At 37.3% G+C, this 18,743-nt stretch overlaps 1 protein-coding gene across 1 annotated transcript; it reads left to right on the top strand.

Annotated features, from left to right (window-relative positions):
- Positions 1 to 10,124: 10,124 nt before the first annotated feature.
- On the top strand, positions 10,125 to 15,557 carry LOC132603703 (transcription factor MYBS3). The gene is made up of 3 exons (XM_060316877.1): positions 10,125 to 10,553; positions 14,160 to 14,368; positions 14,699 to 15,557. Exons 1-3 carry the CDS (start codon positions 10,274 to 10,276, stop codon positions 15,269 to 15,271), a joined length of 1,062 nt encoding a protein of 353 aa, XP_060172860.1. The 5' UTR covers positions 10,125 to 10,273; the 3' UTR covers positions 15,272 to 15,557.
- Positions 15,558 to 18,743: the final 3,186 nt, after the last annotated feature.

Raw genomic sequence — 18,743 nt, 5'->3', positions numbered from 1 at the left:
CCTTGCAGACAAACTTCTTCTTCTTCTTCTTCTTCTTCTTCATGGTTCTGCTGTCCAGCTTTGAAATGTTTTATCTGTCCAGCTTTGTGAATAGCTGATAAGCATAATAATTATAGAAAAGCACTTTAGAGTGTTGAAGTTGATTTTACAAGTAAGTTTCTTCCTAAGATGCATAGAAATGTTTTATCTGTCCAGCTTTGTGAATAGCTGATAAGCATAATAATTATAGAAAAGCACTTTAGAGTGTTGAAGTTGATTTTACAAATAAGTTTTGTTTACCCCGAATTTGGATAATCAATTGAATTTGTAAGTGGGTATAGGATATGTGCTTGGATCTCAATATATCGTAGGGAAATGAGGTATATGAACGTTATGTAGCAAAGCAGTTGATGAAGTGTATTAGTGTTGCTAAATGACATGCAATACTTGTTTGAAGAAGCACAATGGAAATGAAAATAATTGTTATGGACCGAGTCCGATATTTGAGAGAGATTGCATATATGTTTTTCTATTACAAGTGTTCTTGGAAAATGAAGAAGTCAACCCCCTTAAAGGAGAGCGATGAGCTCTATTTATATTGTTGACTCTATGGGCTTCATACAATACTAATCATTAAAAATAAGAGAAAGGACAACTCTGAGTGGGTTAAGTTGGCCGTACGGTCTGACACCCATACGATTGGCAGTTGAGCATGGCAGGACGCTATCGACACGTGGCAACCGCGTAACGGATCTCCCGGACTAACGGCCACGATCAAACGGACTAACGGCCATGACCAAAACGGACTAACGGCCAAGATCAAAACGGACTAACGGCCACGATCAAACGGACCAACGGCCACGATCAATTCGGACCAACGGCCCCGGTCAAACGGACCAACGGCCACGATCAATTCGGCTATGGAGAAATCGGACCAGATGATGATCTTCCCTCTTTTCCTTCGATCTCTAGTCTTACCGGTTCTAACATATGTCCGATTTTTACCGTATACAGATAGCCCCCACACTTTCCGGACCGTAGTTTTATCGGAGTAACGGGAAGTGGATGAATCACGCCTTCATTTCATTCTTCCTCCATTTTATTTTCTTCACTTCACTCTATTCTCTCTTCATTTCATCACCTCTAATCATCTTCCATCTCAAGTTTGTTGTTGATTTAACCGTTTATCCCTTTGGTTCATCGCTTGTATTATGAACGGTGGAAGTCTCGGAGGATCACCCTTGAGCAAGCCGGGCATGGTTTTGCGGATCTTCCGGCCCTGATACTTGAGGCTAAGAGGGTCGAAGAAGAAGCTAAGAGAGCCCTCGAGACTGACTCCCACGACTCCGAGCGGACAATGTCCAAACACTCCGGATCCAGCCATACCGGATAGACCAGGGGTTGTACTTAGCCTTTTGTTTTTTGCTTTTGTAGGGGTTTCCGGTGTAAAGACCTTCGTATAAATGGAACACACATTGTTCTTGATTTTCTTTATTCTTTTGCTTGAATATATGTTATGACCTTCGCCTGAGTTGTCGGTCCGATTTAAGGACAAGCAGACTCGGAGTCATTATTCCGCGCTGTGCCTGAATATCGGCTTTTCTCTTCATCCGGTATGTTTTGTCTGGGAATTTGATGGAGTTTTTGCCCGTGGGACTTATCTTATGCTTTGTGAATTCAGACGTCTCTGAATCACGATGGGCATTTTTAGGGCTGGTATTTTTCGGCTATTTTTTAGGGCCAGTATTTTTTCGGACACCTGAATCTCAGCCTTAGCTAAATTTCGATGTAACAGTCCCCGTTTGAGGGGTTAACGATTTTAGCTCGGTTCACTATGACCTTGTTGCCTTTATTGAATTTCGATTGTAGTGCCCGGAATAGGGTATACGAATGAAGTAATGCCGAAATATGGCGACAATCATCGGAGTAGAGTATTTTAACAAGAAGACACCCGAGATATCGTTATCCGAACTTTCGATGATTTTTGTATTGCAAGTATTTGTACAAGATACGAGAATTTTATTTCCTTTTGCTTTTGCCGTAGCTAATACTGTTTGGACACGATTCATTCTGATCGTTTGGTCCTTTCATCGACACCGAATGCAGAAGGTCCGGTTTTGGTTTTGCCGTAGCAAATATTGGGGGGACACGATTCATTTTGATCGTTTGGTCCTTACACCGAAACCTAATGCACAAGGTCCGGTCTTGATTTTGCCGTAGCAAATATTGGGGGGACACGATTCATTTTGATTGTTTGGTCCTTACACCGAAACCTAATGCAGAAGGTCCGGTCTTGATTTGTTGAGCTCCTCCGTTTTCCATTAACCGGGGTAAACCTCGATGTCGGTATAAGTCCCCTAGTGCTTATCTGAGCTGCAAGATCAGGCGAGCGCTATCAAGCCCCCACTCGTAGGCCGTGACCCCGAGTTCCCGGCCGTTTGTCCTTATTTTTGTTAAGTAACACGTTGTACTTGTTGCCTCATTAAAAACCTTGTCGAAAAACCCATTTTGGGACAAAACCGTACTAAGGAAAAGAGTGCAACACGCATTTTCAGACCTAGATCCTAACTTTATCCGGTACTTGACTTCCTGCAAAAAGAAAAAGGTTAAACATGAGGTGTCCATACCTTAGCAGTAATATCCCTTCAAATGAGCCACGTTCCGGTTGTTGCACAATCGCTGCCCGTCCACGGATTCCAGCTGATACGATCCTTTGCCCGTTACCTCGGTTATCTTGTACGGTCTTTCCCAGTTCGGACCCAGTTTTCCTCCGTTGGGATTCTTGGTGCTCAAGGTATCTTTCCGAAGCACCAAGTCCCCAACTTAGAAATGTAAAAAATTGGCTCTCCGATTGTAGTACCTTTCCATTCTCTGCTTCTGGGCTGCAATACGGACCAACGCGTTTTCGCGAAGTTCATCCATGAGATCGAGTTTCACAGTCGTGGCCTCCTCGTTTGACTCCTCGGTGGTATACCTGAACCGAGGACTCGGCCCGTTTATCACCCCCGCCCGGAGAAATGACTCGGGCCATCCCTTGATTTTTCCGACCTGAAGCTTGGTTTTCGAGAGTATGGCCAATACCTTTCCCTCGATGGTCCGGCCTCTGGTTCGTAATTCTTTCGTGATCTCTCCGACCTTTTGTTCATTTTTACGGGCCCCGGGGGAAGCTCGAGTTGGTCATCCTCTATCCGAATTTTTGACTCGTATCGGTTATGGACATCCGCCCAGGTCACAGCCTCGTATTCCAGCAAGCTTTCCTTTAATTTGAACGAAGCCGTCGAGCTCCGAACATTGAGCCCCTTTGTGAAAGCTTGTGCGGCCCATTCCTCCGGAACCGGGGGGAGCTCCATTCGTTCCCTTTGGAACCGGTTGACAAATTCACGCAATAGCTCCTCGTCTCTTTGGGCTATACGGAAAATATCCGCCTTTCGAGCCTACACCTTTTGGCTCCGGCGTGTGCTTTTATGAAGGCATCGGCGAGCATTTCGAAAGAAGTGATTGAATGCTCGGGCAGATGATCGTACCAAGTCAATGCTCCTTTTGACAGAGTTTCCCCGAACTTTTTCAGCAACACGGATTCGATTTCATCCTCTTCCATATCATTGCCTTTTATAGCACAGGCGTATGAGGTCACGTGTTCGTGAGGGTCCGTTGTGCTGTCATATTTTTGGATATCCGGCATTTTGAACCTCTTCGGGATCAATTTCGGAGCTGCACTCGGAGGAAAAGGCCTTTGGATGTACCTCTTTGAATCCGGCCCTTTCAAAATAGGCGGAGCCCCGGGGATTTGATCCACCCGAGAGTTGTATGTCTCCACCCTTTTTTCGGTCGAGTCCACCCGTTTCGCCAACGTTTCGAGCATTCTCAGAACCTGGGTGGATGGACCAGCTCCGGAGCCATTGCTTTCAACCATCCGTGCCTCATCTCTTCTGGGTTCAGCAACACTCTTCGCCTTTTCCGGGGTCGTTTTATCTCTTCCGTTTTGCAGCTGGGCTATTGCGATTCCCTGTTCGGCAATCGCCGCTCTCTGTTCCTGCAACATTTCAAAAATTAAACGCAAGTCAATATTATCATTCGGGGTATCCGGTTCTTTCCGGACTTGTGTCCCTGACAAAGTAATTGAATTGTTAGTATTTAAAGGGTCAGTGGGGTTTGGCAATCCTCGTGGCCCGCTGCCTTCATTTTCGGCCACGATCTCGTTGTTGTTGACGTGACCACTGTTAGCCATTTGGTCCGTTTTTTCAGAGACGGACAGTAGATGTTTCTGATTTTGATGGGTAAGGTAGAGATGAAGATCAAAGACCACTATTATCCTAGCCCCATGGTGGGCGCCAAACTGTTTACCCCGAATTTGGATAATCAATTGAATTTGTAAGTGGGTATAGGATATGTGCTTGGATCTCAATATATCGTAGGGAAATGAGGTATATGAACGTTATGTAGCAAAGTAGTTGATGAAGTGTATTAGTGTTGCTAAATGACATGCAATACTTGTTTGAAGAAGCACAATGGAAATGAAAATAATTGTTATGGACCGAGTCCGATATTTGAGAGAGATTGCATATATGTTTTTCTATTACAAGTGTTCTTGGAAAATGAAGAAGCCAACCCCCTTAAAGGAGAGGGATGAGCTCTATTTATATTGTTGCCTCTATGGGCTTCATACAATACTAATCATTAAAAAATAAGAGAAAGGACAACTCTGAGTGGGTTAGGTTGGCCGTACGGTCTGACACCCATACGATTGGCAGTTGAGCATGGCAGGACGCTATCGACACGTGGCAACCGCGTAACGGATCTCCCGGACTAACGGCCACGATCAAACGGACTAACGGCCATGACCAAAATGGACTAACGGCCAAGATCAAAACGGACTAACGGCCACGATCAAACGGACCAACGACCACGATCAATTCGGACCAACGGCCCCGGTCAAACGGACCAACGGCCACAATCAATTCGGCTATGGAGAAATCGGACCAGATGATGATCTTCTCTCTTTTCCTTCGATCTCTGGTCTTACCGGTTCTAACATATTTCCGATTTTTACCGTATACAAGTTTCTTCCTAAGATGCATAGAAATTGGATATGAGATTTTCTTCCATGTAATACCCAATTAATTCATCATTCATCAATAACATAATTAAGAGAAAGTTTCCACACTTGGCTTGGCCTGCAATCACTAGTCACTACCTAGTACCAATGTAGCTTAGTTCAGTTGGAAAGCATGAGTTTAAGGATTTCTTAGTTTAGACATTAAACATGGATTGATTTACAGTTTATTGTAATTGTTTTCATCAGGATGTAATTTGGTGATCATTATTTTGCTCAAAAGAGGAAGTAAAAATTTAAAACTATTTAAGTAGATCAGGAGGTTTATCTCAAAGCAAAAAAGTATGCTTATACTAGTCCCAAGTTTTATTCTTATATTTTCGGTACGACCAAGTGACCAACTATTCTAGACCAAATGCTACTGGATTGAATATAGATCTCTCAATAAATTAGTCACTGGGTCTGAATATTATTTTTCAAAGTAAACTAACATTTTATTAATTACCAAGAAGTAACTTACAAAACTTAGCTGAAGCTATCACAGCAAACTCTTTTAAAACAAATGATCAAAAGAGACAGTGAGAATAGGAACACACCTCATAGGGAGGATTTCTTCTATTCTCAGTTATTGTACTCAACTAATTACCTAACAATCAACCATAGAGATTACAAGAGCCAAAATTGAATTAGTGATCTTAATCCAGGTGATTCTCAAATGTTGCAAGAATACGCAATGTCTCTGGCAGTAAACTCAACATCCTTGCTATTCTTTTAAAAAATCCTCTGATTTCTCTCCAGCCAAATAGCATGACAATTGACAAGCTTCTGCATAAACCATCTGAAACACCTCTGAGGCTTGTAATCTTCCTCTCCCATTAGTAATCACCTGTAAGTGGCGTTGCATTCCTGTTTGTTCCATTAAGTTTGTGGACCTGACTGTGAGGATTGCAGGAGGGTTCGCAGATATATACATGATTTTTCCGTATAATTATGTATCCTGTAATAATCTTTCGTTTAGAAATAAAGAGTTGGTGATTGGCCGTGACATTTTTTCCCCGTTGAGAATTTCCCATTTAAAATTGTGTATTGTTTCTTTTTGTTGTTATTGCTTTCATATGTCGTTGTCTCGTAACATGTTCATCCATATGTGCAATCAGCATGCTATCTCTAGATTCCATCTGACGGTCAGATAGTAAACACACAGAATCAACATTAAGCCCCCATTAAACAAGTCTACCTACAATTAAGAGTTTCCCATTGATAAGCCACATTGTGAATCTGGCTCTCATTTCTGAACATCAGAGGTTTCTAAAGCACTCTAGGCAAGTCTCCTAGTAGGCATAAGATACATTTGGATGTAATATTTTTGCATAGTTTTTATATATTTAATTTTTACTTTAAAGATGAGATAGTTTAGTTATTTAACATTAAAAATATATTGAATAAATTCGAGATAACAAATAGTGCCAAACAATATAAAAGAATTTAAAGGCCTTCCTACCGTTTCGTTTTACTTCATCCTTATATTAAAAAAAAAAAAAATCAACTTCCCTATTATAGCAAATCAAGAGATTTTTTTTTTAATTTTTTTAATATTATCCTTATTTTTTAGTAACTAAATAGATGTTTGGACATGCGATTTCATCATCTTTTCATAAGATTTTCCGGATTCGCGAGTATCAGGAATATTCCATATTCCTATTCTGCAAATCCTCCTCTTTAATGTTATCTCCTTACTTGGTGTATAGTCATATCTTCCTCTGTTCCTGTGTCATGTCAATGTACTCTTTCATGTATAAATAGAGACAATAGCTCATCAATAAAAAACAACGTACAGGAAAACTCTTTCAGCGAGTACCATTTTGCAGTGTTATTATAATCACCATATAAAATTCTAACTAAATAAATGGAAAGTTCTCGAGGGACTAATATAATGAAGTCTTCATTGGACCCGCATTTTTTTTAACATTTTGATATTCGCCACTAGCTGATTGATTCTATTTTGGCAAATGGATATACCCAAAATGGATATGGAAGATTCTCGATGGACTATAGATTATATATAAAAAGTCTTAATTGGATCCAAAATGTTTTTTTTTGTTTAACCAATTTGTTTACGAATCCGCTTAATACAAATTTGTCTAGGTTCACTATGAAAAGTAAAATCTCCTAATTAAGAAATTTATCATTAAGAATGAACGGATCCGAACCCAATATTCTGTTTCGATTTTTTTACTATCTTGGTGTTGTTACGCTTATATTTTCATAACTGTTGTGTTTATACTTTCCTTGAGCCAACAATCTATGGAAACAACATTTTTACTTGCAAGATAGGAGTAAGGTACACACTATCCTTCCCAAACCTCACTTGTAAAATTATACTGAATATGTTATTGTTGTTGTTGGATCCGAACCCGATACTTACTTTATCGGTGATTCAAAATATCAAATGACATCCCTAATGAATCCTACAAAATGCTAAATACAACAACCAAAAAGTAAAAATAAATAAATACAAATAAGAAACAAACAAAAATACATGAATTAGAGAGATGAGAATCACGAGGTCTCAAATTTAAATTTTTATAAAAACAAAAATACAACTGTAATTTGTTTCTATCATCTAAAATACATGAAGTAGAGAGATGAGAATCATGAGGTCTCAAATTTAAATTTTAATAAAAACAAAAAATACAACTGTAATTTATTTCTATTTATTTAAATTACATGAAGTAGAGAGATGAGAATCACGGGGTCTCAAAATTTAAATCTTAATAAAAACAAGAAATACAACTATAATTTGTTTTTACTTATCTAAACTGGATAGAGTAACGCGATACACGTGCTGGTAGAAGTCAAATATAGTTTGTGAAATTAATTAAGGTGGGCACAAAGGGACTTAGTCATCATTTACCTCCTCCGCCTCAAATTATTTGTCATTTTTTTGTTTTACACATCCCGTAAGAAATATTAATTAAGAGTGGTATTTGACTAATTTTACCGTTATTTATGTCTAAGTTTTAATCTCTTTCCGTTACATGCTTATTCTATTCATGTCTGATATCCATTAATGAAAAAATAAATACTAAGGATAAAATGGAAGAAGAATAATTAATTATGTTTTGAACTTATAAAACGATAAATAATCTGAGACAACTATTTTTAATAATCACGATAAATAATTTGAAACAGAGATAGTAAAGAAAAAAGGGAAAACACAGGCAAGCCTCTTTACCTCTTTTATTATCTCCCTCCGCCTCCACCTTATTATGCGCATATTCCAAATTTGTTTCTATTTATCTGAAATACATAGAAGTAGATAAATGAGAATCACAAGGTCTTAAATTTAAATTAAAATTAAAACAAAAATACAACTGTAATTTGTTTCGATTTATCTAGAATACATGAAGTAAAGAGATGAGAATCACAAGGTCTCGAATTTAAATTTATAAAAATAAAAACTACAACTGTAATTTGTTTCTATTTATTTAAATTGCATGAAGTAGAGAGATGAGAATCACGAGGTCTCAAAATTTAAATCTTAGTAAAAACAAGAAATGCAACTGTAATTTGTTTCTATTTATCTAAACTGGACAGACTAACGCAATACATGTGTAGGTAGAAGTTAAAATGTAGTTCGTGAAATTAATTAAGTGGAGCGCAAGTGGACTCGGACATCATAAAAAAGGGAAAGGGGTCAAAATGCCCCTCTACTTTCTTTTATTAGCAAGTTTGTCCTTCATTATAAGTTGGTGCTATTTATATTCATGTCGTTACCAAAGTTAACAAAATTACCCCTCAATTGGATGAAATCCCTTGAACCTCAATTCCTAATTTCACTTAAGATTACCTTATTTTCCTTTTATAACCCGATCCAACCCACTAAACTAATTTAACCAATAGAAATTAAACTCCAAAACCAATAGAAATTGGGGAAGTGAGGTTGATTTGAGGGATTCCATCCAATTGAGGGGTAATTTTGTTAACTTTGGTAACGACAGGAATATAAATAGCACCACCTTATAACTAAGGACAAACTTAGCTACTCCCTCCATCCCATATTACTTGTTCACTTTGCTTTTTACACGACTCTTAAGAAATAATAAATAATAGATGTACTTTTACTATCTTACCCTTATACCTCTTCATAAATGAACTCTAATCAAGATTGATTATTTTAAAAAACATTTGATATTAAGGGTAAGATAGGAAAGATTTAATTAATTTGATCTTGATTTTGTAAATGGACAAGTAATTTGGTACAGATATTTTATTAATGTGGGCAAGTTATCTGGTACGGAGGGAGTAATAAACTTAGCTACTCCCTCCATTTCATAATAAGTGGTGTTTTTAGTTCATGCACACCCATTTAAGAACTTGCTTACTCCTAAAAAAATTAGGAGTGTTTTTACTAACTTATCCCGATTCAAATTTTACATCTTTTCAAGTTACCTCTTTCCTAGAAAAGATACTTAATGAATCTTGATTATATAAATAAGGGTAGTTTTGGAAGAATAAGAATCTTTTCTTTTTCTTAAAATCCCTAAAGCCCTACTTATTTTGAAATAAAACGAAAAGTCTAAAACACCACTTAGAGCTCGTTTAGATTAGCTGAAAAAAAGTGACTTTTAAGTATAAGTCATTAAAGTACTTTCAAGTATTGAAAATTATTATATAAATAAGCAGTTACGTGTTTGGATAAAAGTACTTAAAGGGTTTTTAAAAGAAAGGGTAGTATTGGAATTAACATAAAATATAAGGGATAAAAGGGTAAAGTTATTGGTCAAACCAAAATGGTTCTTAAGCCAAAAAAGAAAATAAGTTGGGGTTGAGCAATTTCTTTGTTTTGCCTATTTTTAAGCAGTTTTAATTTAATTTAATCTGTTTTTTATTTTTATCAAACGCTCAAATAAATTAAAAATGACTTATAAACTGGTTTGATGAATCCAAACGGACTCTTATTATGAAATGGAGGGAGTAATAAAAGGAAGTAGAAGATATTTTTGTTTAGCCTAAAAAGGAAAACACATGGAAGCCTCTTTTTGTTGTACACTCCTCCCATCCACACAAACTTAAAAGTCTTTTACCTCTTTTATTATCTCCCTCCACTTCCACCCTTGTTATTCGCCAATAGTCTTATCCACTACTCCATCCATTTATAAACCCTTCACCTTCAAAAAAGAGAAAAAAAGAATCTTATCCAAAACTCACCGAGTCCTCCATTCGCCGAGTCAAATAACGATGACTCGGCGGTGTAGCCATTGTAACAACAATGGCCACAATTCCCGTACTTGTCCCTCCACCAGAGGTGACGGTGGTGGTGGTGTGAGGCTATTTGGTGTAAGGCTAACAGATGGATCAATAATGAAGAAAAGTGCTAGTATGGGAAATTTGTCTTCCCTTCATGGCTATCATTCATCTAATCCTGGTTCACCTTCTTCTGATTTGCCTGATGGTTATCTTTCTGATGATCCCGCACATGCTTCTTGTTCTGCTAATCGCAGAATTGAAAGGAAAAGAGGTTTGATGTTTTTGTTTTCTCATTTCACTTAATTCTTAGGCCCTGTTTGATATGACGGAAAATGTTTTCTCGGAAAATAAGTGATTGTCCGATTCATTTTCTTTTGTGTTTGACACGCAAAGTCGTAAAATGTCAGTTTAAGAGTATTTGCATATATTTGAAGCAAAACACCATGAGGTGGGTGGGGTAGGGGGTTGGGGATGTGTTGGTGTGTTTTTAGTTATCTTGGAAATATTTTCCCCCAAATTCTTTAAGGAAAACATTTTCTCGTAGTTTGAGGAAAACATTTATTCCAGATATTTAGTGCAGCCAAACGAGGGAAAATAGGAAAACATTTTCCGGAAAATATTCTGAGTCATACTAAGTTAATTTGTCAAACATAGGTAGCTAGCTAATTCCTTGGCTGAATGAAGCAGTATGTGATACTGTTCTAACTAGTTTGTGTGATTGAGGCTTAGTTGATTTGCAATTTTACGTTTTTGCCCTTTTTGGATTTGATGCTATTTGACTTATCATCTAGGATTACCTAGTGCTTGATGGTGATTTTTCATCTTTACCCCCCTTTCCTCCCTCTTGTTTTTTGTTTGTTTTATAGAAAATAAGAAAGTCTGGTGTTATGTTTCATAATTTTTTTTATTTGCAATTTTACACTTTGCCCTCTCTATAGTTGATTGATATCTTCTGTATTGATTTGGATAGGTAGGATGATTGGGTTTATGTTGTGCATGATATGCGACTACGATGAATTCTTTGAATATTACAAAAATTCAATACTCATATAACCAAGCCAATTTGTTTGGGTAAATGATTGATAGACCCCCTCCCCTTTTTGTCCTCCCTTTTAATTTGTTTGTTTTTTTCCAGAAAAATGAGACTATCTTTAAGTGTTTTGCTTACTCTTCTTCTTGGGGCAGGGGGAGGGAGGTAAGAGGTTGATTGTTCAGTTTGCATCTTTGATTGCTGCCACTTAGTTGGTATTTTCTTCCCTCAAAAATTGGTTTTAATATGTGTTCCTTTTTTTTTCTTTTTCCCGTTTTAGGTTTTAATGCCTTTGTTTCTGCATTTGCTGATATGTATTGCTGTTGTGCTTTACATTTATGTTTATCTTACAGGTTGTGTTTGTGTCAGGGATGGGCTTTTGTGCCTCATAGTTCAATAACTAAATTCAGTTTTTGTAAAGAAAACTAGATCTTGGGACTAACTCAACCCCAAATGCTAGCTAAATAGGTGAGGATTGTCAAAGACTATATAAGGAGAAAGCAGTCTATTTCCTAAACTAAATGTGAGACACTTTGACACCTCCGCACAATAGGACTGGACATCTAAAGCGTAGACAACATCATATGAGGGCCCCAAATCGTATAAACCAAGAACATGAATGTGTGATGCTCTGATAACATATGGAAACAAAATGATTGATGGATCTAACTCAATCCCAAAAGCGCTAGTTCAATAAGTGAGAATGCCCTAGAATAATCTATTCCCTCTTTCCAACAGTTTTGAGTTTCCTAAGCTCAAGCAGATAATTGTTTTTAGGTCAATATTTGTTGCTTTTTTGTCTCATGTTTTTGCTGGTTGGATTATCCCTAAGTTAATCTGGGAGCAGTTTCGTTATATGCAAACTTGCATCCCGTTTCTGGTGCGGTCAGCGTGAAAGTTAAGCTGTGGGCTATATACTCGCACTAGGTGATCCAGTTCCTATCAAAAGTCCAGATAAGTGGTTTAGTGGAAGCTCTTACATTTTTTTTTTATTGGTAAAAGAGCTGCAAAACTCTTTCTTGTTTACTTTTGTCTTTCTTTTTTCTTTTCCTTTTTCGAAAGAAAATATTTCTTGTGGAAGAATTTGGTTATGTCTTGCATAATAGAAAGGGCAGCCCGGTGCACAAAATTATGTGTCCTCGTAGGGTCCGGAGAAGGGTCACACCCTAAAGGGGTGGGCATTTTACCCTGAGGCTCACCAGTGGTTGATTCCACGGCTCAAACCCATGACCTAAGTAACACCCAGAGAACTTTACCGTTGCTCCAAGGCTCCCCTCCTAAAATTACGTCTTGCATAATCACTTTAATTGACTTATCATTTTCGCACATCTATGCAATTTTCTATTTTGAGAATTGAGCTGCCTTTCCTCAAATCAAAAGCTCTTATAACATCGCCTAGAAGAATAAAGACCAGTTGCCTTTTTGGATGTCTGATGCAGAGCTTCTAAAACCTTTATTTTCTTTCTCCTTCTTTTCAAGGCATTACAATGCCATATCTTTACACCATATTTCAGTATCCTCTATTTCATTCTCCGCAATATACTGGATGACTTCAATATTTCCAAAACACACACACACACACACACACATATATATATATACTGGATGACTTAATACCTTTATCACACTCCAAACGTCAATTATCTCCTAGTTAGCCGTGAAAATGGATGCACGCTCTTGGTAAACGTCTCTTCTAGGGGAGTGTAACTAAATAAATCCTTTCATTTTTTGCTGTCATTTTTCATTCTCAATGAATCAACTTTGTTGACAGTAAGTAAATGGAAATGAGAATTTACTGCTTCCTGCTGCAGATATTAATGAATGTGATGGTCTTTGGATTAAGACGTTTAGAGTGGTAGGGGTGGAATTGATAAAAATAGTGAATTTGGTCTATAGAGTTCCAGTATGATGCAATAGTTGACAAGTAAAAAAAATGATGTTGGAAAGCAGTTATCAATATACTTTTGTTCTGGTGTGTTTATTGCATTTGTGTGAAAGGGAAATTTTCTTCTCACTTGTATGGTTACTGCATCAAGTGAATACAAAGGTACCCTTTCTTCTGGCGTGATTACTGCATTTGTGTAAAAGGGCAACTTTCTTATTCACTTTAGATACAAATGCATTGAATGTGATTTATAGTGTTATCTAGTTCGCTAGCTTTTCCTACAGTTGCTGGTTAATTACAGAAAGAGAGAAATGTAGGGCAGGCTCTTTATCATCATGACCATAATCAAGATATTGGTTTCTTCTAGGGGAAAAGATAAAACTGAAAAGATCAGCATGACAAGCATGGTGGACCTAGAATGTGAGCCCACCAATATTGCTTGCAGTAACAAGTTGTTTCTTTAGAAATAGAGTTGTTATACAAGTCATTGATTGAGTAGTCTTTCGTACAAACAGTAATACTTTAACTCGTTATCTCTTAGGCTGCTAAAGAAGAAATGATGCGCTCTTGCAATTATTTTCAAGTCCATTTATCAAATAATCTTCTTCAATTCACTCCCTAATAATTGGACATAGCATGTCGTCTTTCAACTAATGATGTCATCTACCATCTTGATTTGATGCGGTGGTAAGTTCTGTCAATGACTAAAATGTAATCGCCCAAATTCTTAGAGTTGTGTAGAGATGCATGAGAATCCATGGCATATCATCTTAAACAAAAGGAGTAGAAAGCTATTTCTGTTTCAATTTGTGGTATTCCCTTTCCTTTTTGGATCTCACTTTTGTTAGTTGAGATGACTTCTTAAGGAAGTTGTAATTGGCTCCAACTTTGGGTGGTAAATTTATCACTTACTTTCACGGAGGAAAGTTGGTTGTGAACTTGTTTGTTGGATGTGTTTGTAGGTGTTCCCTGGACAGAGGAAGAGCACCGGCTTTTCTTGATTGGTCTACAGAAATTGGGCAAAGGAGATTGGCGGGGTATATCACGAAACTTTGTGACATCAAGGACTCCCACCCAAGTAGCTAGCCATGCCCAGAAGTATTTTATTCGGCAGACTAATGCTTCTCGGAGAAAGAGAAGATCCAGTCTTTTTGACATTGTTGCTGACACGGTTCGTCTTGCTTCTCAAACTTAAGCTTTGGATAATGATCATATTGTGGCCATAGGTGTGTTGTGCACAATCGTTAAGGCCTAAAAACTAACCACCATCCCCCCACCCCCAAACAAATGCAAAGGCACAACAAGTGAGCTGACATGTCTGCTCTTAGTTACTTGGTCATCCATCAGACAACGTACGAGAAAAGCTTTCTTCCTGTTTCCAAGAGTGAAACTTGACCTTCCTGATTTCCATGTTTTGCTTTGTTATGCGGGGCTTTTGGCTCCTTTCTTCTAACTTTCGTTTTGATCCTTTTTGATGTTTTATTTTTATGATGTTAAACAGGCTACTGATGGTTCTCATCCACTTCCTGAAGAACAATTTATGCTCCCACCTAGAGCAATGGAAAGTGATAAGGAACAGTTAGCACCTTCTGCAACAAAAGCAATAGAAACTGCTTTTGCAGATTCACTCCCTTCCTTAGATCTCTCTCTCAAGTCAGATTTTGAATCCATGGAAACCGCTCCAAGTGAATCTGTTGAAGAAACGAAACCAAATACAACAACCAGCGAGATTCCTTCAGTATATCCAGCATTCTTCCCAGCTTACATTCCAGTTCCATATCCATTCTGGCCATCAAATGCAATTCCGGTCCCTGAAGATAGAGGAGCAGAACCATCCCATCATCAGGTCGTCAAGCCAATTCCAACCGTCCCTAAAGAACCGGTGAATGTAGATGAGCTAGTGGGAATGTCCCAGCTCACTTTAGCAGACGCTGGTTCTGGCCATATTGAGCCTTCTTCGCTTTCCCTAAAATTAACAGCAGAACCATCAAGGCAATCAGCTTTTCATGCTAGCACACCAGTCAAAAGCTCAGAGATTACCAAGGGCGAAACCGCTCCAATTCAAGCACTTTAAACTTATTAGGATGAGTCTGCCTTGTTATCTCTTTCTCTTTTTTCTCTCAAGGGTGTAAGGACATGTTTTTTTCCTGTTCATCTATGTAACATAGGATAGGTACTTCTAAGGAAGCAGCAAGTAGGTGAATTTAGCTGGACATTCATTCTTTGTCATTGTATAGAACTAGTGTGTCTAACAAAACCTAATACTTTGGTGTTTTATGTAAATTGTTGGCTTCTTTGTAATTGCTTTTATTTTCTCAAATAAAGAGAAAAGAAGGATCACTGATTCTTGTTCAGTGTGAGGGATCGGTCTTTGGCATAGTTTACTTCCAATTATTGAAACTTTTGTTATAGAATTGATTGTCATATGTTAGGCATGTACAGTATGGTAAAATCCTTAGTGTAAAATGTCTCATGTTGTGCTTATCTTTAAATTACTACTTTAATTTTGCTAGAAAGAAATTACATTGAAGTACCGAGTGAGATCTACTCCCCCCCCCCCCCCCCCCCCCGCCCTTAATAAAACGGAAAAGTTCCATATATGTCCGCGGACTATGCGAAATTGCACGCATTTGCCCGTCGTTTAAAGGTAAGTCCGCCCATGCCCTTAACGTTACGTTATGCGTCACCCATGCCCTTGAGTTAACGAAACCTGACAAATATATTGGAGAGCAAATTTGTGCAGTTCCGCATAGTATAGGGGCATATTTGATCCACTGAAATTCCTAAATATTATGGCACAAAAGCAACAATATGGCACAAAATATCACTGCATTCCAAAACATAAAAAACATTTGCAATTACAATTCATGCATCCACCATTACATTACATCTAAATTATACAACTAAAAGATCAAATCAATTACAACCATCTTTTAAAGATTATTTTCACAAACAAGAGCACCATTTTACCTTTTTAAGAGATTTGTTTTACTAATGATAATATGTTCTTTTTTAATTAGTTGATAACCTGGATAGTTTTTTCTAGATATTTTTCGTCTTTCCAGTCCCATTATCTATACGATAATGCATGCAACAACTGCCGCACAATACATAAACATAAAAAAAATTCATTATAGATCTGCCACAAAAAAATCATAAGGAAAAAGAGATAACTTACATTAGACTTATGACACCTGAAAAAACGTCTCATGCAGTGCTGAAATTTTGATAGCAATAATAGAGAGAATATTACATTTTAGGGATTTATATGGTCTTACATAAAATTTAATGTGGTCTGGCCCTTTTCGCGAATTCCACACATAACATAAATTTAGTAGAATTATTTGGAGTCCATGATGTGAGATGGAGTGACGAACCCTTCCACAACTATTTGAAGAACTCGAAGCTTCCGACATTTCATAAATAAGTGAAAGAATAAGAAAGCAAAGTGTGGGTTACACGATAAGTGTGGAGTTTCAAAATGCAGTACCAAAAAATCATTGGCTAGCATAAAGTGCACTACAAAAAAAAAATCTAAGAACTATTGGTACAATAAGAAGTTGTTGCATGCATTATCGTGTAGATATTGGGATTGGGAAGACGAAAAATATCTAGAAAGAACTATCCAGTTCATCAACTAATTGAAAAAAGAAGAAGATATTATCATTAGTAAAACAAATCTTTTGAAAAGGTAAAATGGTGCTCTTGTTTGTGAAAATAATCTTTAAAAAATGGCTGTAATTGCATTTGATCTTTTAGTTGTATAATATAGATGTAATGTAATGATGGATGCATGAATTGTAATTGCAAATGTTTTTTATGTTTTGGAATGCAGTGATATTTTGTACCATATTGTTGTTTTTGTGTCGTAATATTTAGGAATTTCAGTGGATCAAATATGCCCCTATACTATGCGGAACTGCACAAATGTGCCCTCCAATATTTTTTCCAGGTTTCCGTTAACTCAAGGACATGAGTGACGCAAAACGTAACGTTAGGGACATGGGCGGACTGACCTTTAAACGACAGGCAAATGCGTGCAATTTCGCATAGTCCGCGGGCATATATGGACCTTTGCCGTTAATAAAATGATGTTTCTTGTTCAGCGCCTCAATAGGTTTTAATTCTATGAGAGGCAGTAATGTAAGCCAAGACTCAATTAAGAGCCCGTTTGGATTGGCTTATAAGTTGCTTATAAGCTGTTTTCAGTTTTTTTGAGTGTTTGGCTGGCCAGCTTAAAGTCATTTTGTGCTTAAAATAAGCTCAAAAAAATAATTGGGCTCATTTGACTTAGCTTATCTAAAGCAGCTTATAAGCTGAAAACAGCTTATAAGCCAAAAAAAATAAGTTAGACTACCCCAACTTATTTTTTTTAGCTTATAAAATGTTTGCAGCTTATAGGCATCAGTCCATCCAAACAGGCTCTAAATAAACTTGCCTCCTTTCTAGTTTGCCTTAATTATGGTTTGAGAAGGGCTGCTCTTTGGAGAGCACACTATGATGAATGATGTAAGAGCCTGTTTGGATGGGTTTATGTCTATAAGCTGCAAACAGCTTATAAACTAAAAAAAATAAGTTGGGATAGTCTAACTTTTTTTTTTTTTGGCTTATAAGCTGTTTTCAGCTTATAAGTTGCTTTAGATAAGCTAAGTCAAATGGGCCCAATTATTTTTTTGAGCTTATTTTAAGCACAAAATGACTTTAAGCTGGCTAGCCAAACACTCAAAAAAGCTGAAAACAGCTTATAAGCAACTTATAAGCCAATCCAAACGGGCTCTAAGTTGTGTTGTGGGGGAGTGAAGGTCTATCGTTGGCCTCTATGATAGAATCAGTTGGGAGACCGCCGCTGCGGCGGGTGTCAGTGATTTGAGTCCGCTTATCTCTAACTCGTGAACTTAGCTGATACAAAACTTTTATAGTAGTACTCAATTTTTCCGATCCGGCGGTTGGTTCCATCTCATATATTTAACTTACCTATTCTTTTCTGACAAGCTGCTGATGTACTGTCCGCCTATCAACTGAGAAATAATAAGATTGCACCTATCAACCGTTTGAAGGTTACATGTTATTTGTTCAAACCTCCAAGAGAAAAGCATAATCATTTTATGTTCGAACAGACATTGTCGAAGGGAATCCAGAACACAGGCGACTAGCCAAACTTGTCTTTCATTTCTTTGGAGAGAGACATTACTTTTTAAAAAAAAAAAAAAAAAAGGAAGTCTTTTTAAAATGAAAGTCGCTTCGAAAATAATACTTCATGAGGAAATTATTTTTAGGTAGGCTGCTTACTATTCATTATCTAAATTGCTCCTTCTGTAGAGTTATCTTATTTAGTTTCATATCAAATAATCCATTTAACACTTTGACATTATAATTGTTAATTGTTATTATTATTATCATTGATCTCTTCCATATATGTTTTCTTAAAAACATTTTTCACTCACCAACAAGAAAATACTTCCCCGGGAAAATGACTTCCAGGGTACCAATACACTTCAACTCACAATACTTCCAGACCATTGAACAAGAAAGGAGAGCCAGCTGTG

This window comes from Lycium barbarum, chromosome 7 (genome assembly GCF_019175385.1).
Source record: "Lycium barbarum isolate Lr01 chromosome 7, ASM1917538v2, whole genome shotgun sequence".
Taxonomy (NCBI): Eukaryota; Viridiplantae; Streptophyta; class Magnoliopsida; order Solanales; family Solanaceae; genus Lycium; species Lycium barbarum.
The sequence above is the reverse complement of the archived record's forward strand: the minus strand, read 5'-3'. Positions and strand labels throughout refer to the sequence as shown.

Excerpts from the sequence above, each read along its gene's own strand:
- LOC132603703 (XM_060316877.1), top strand. The coding sequence starts at position 10,274 with ATGACTCGGCGGTGTAGCCATTGTAACAACAATGGCCACAATTCCCGT. Across the intron at positions 10,554-14,159 it reads CAGAATTGAAAGGAAAAGAG|GTGTTCCCTGGACAGAGGAA; the intron begins GTTTGATGTTTT and ends ATGTGTTTGTAG. Across the intron at positions 14,369-14,698 it reads TTGACATTGTTGCTGACACG|GCTACTGATGGTTCTCATCC; the intron begins GTTCGTCTTGCT and ends GATGTTAAACAG.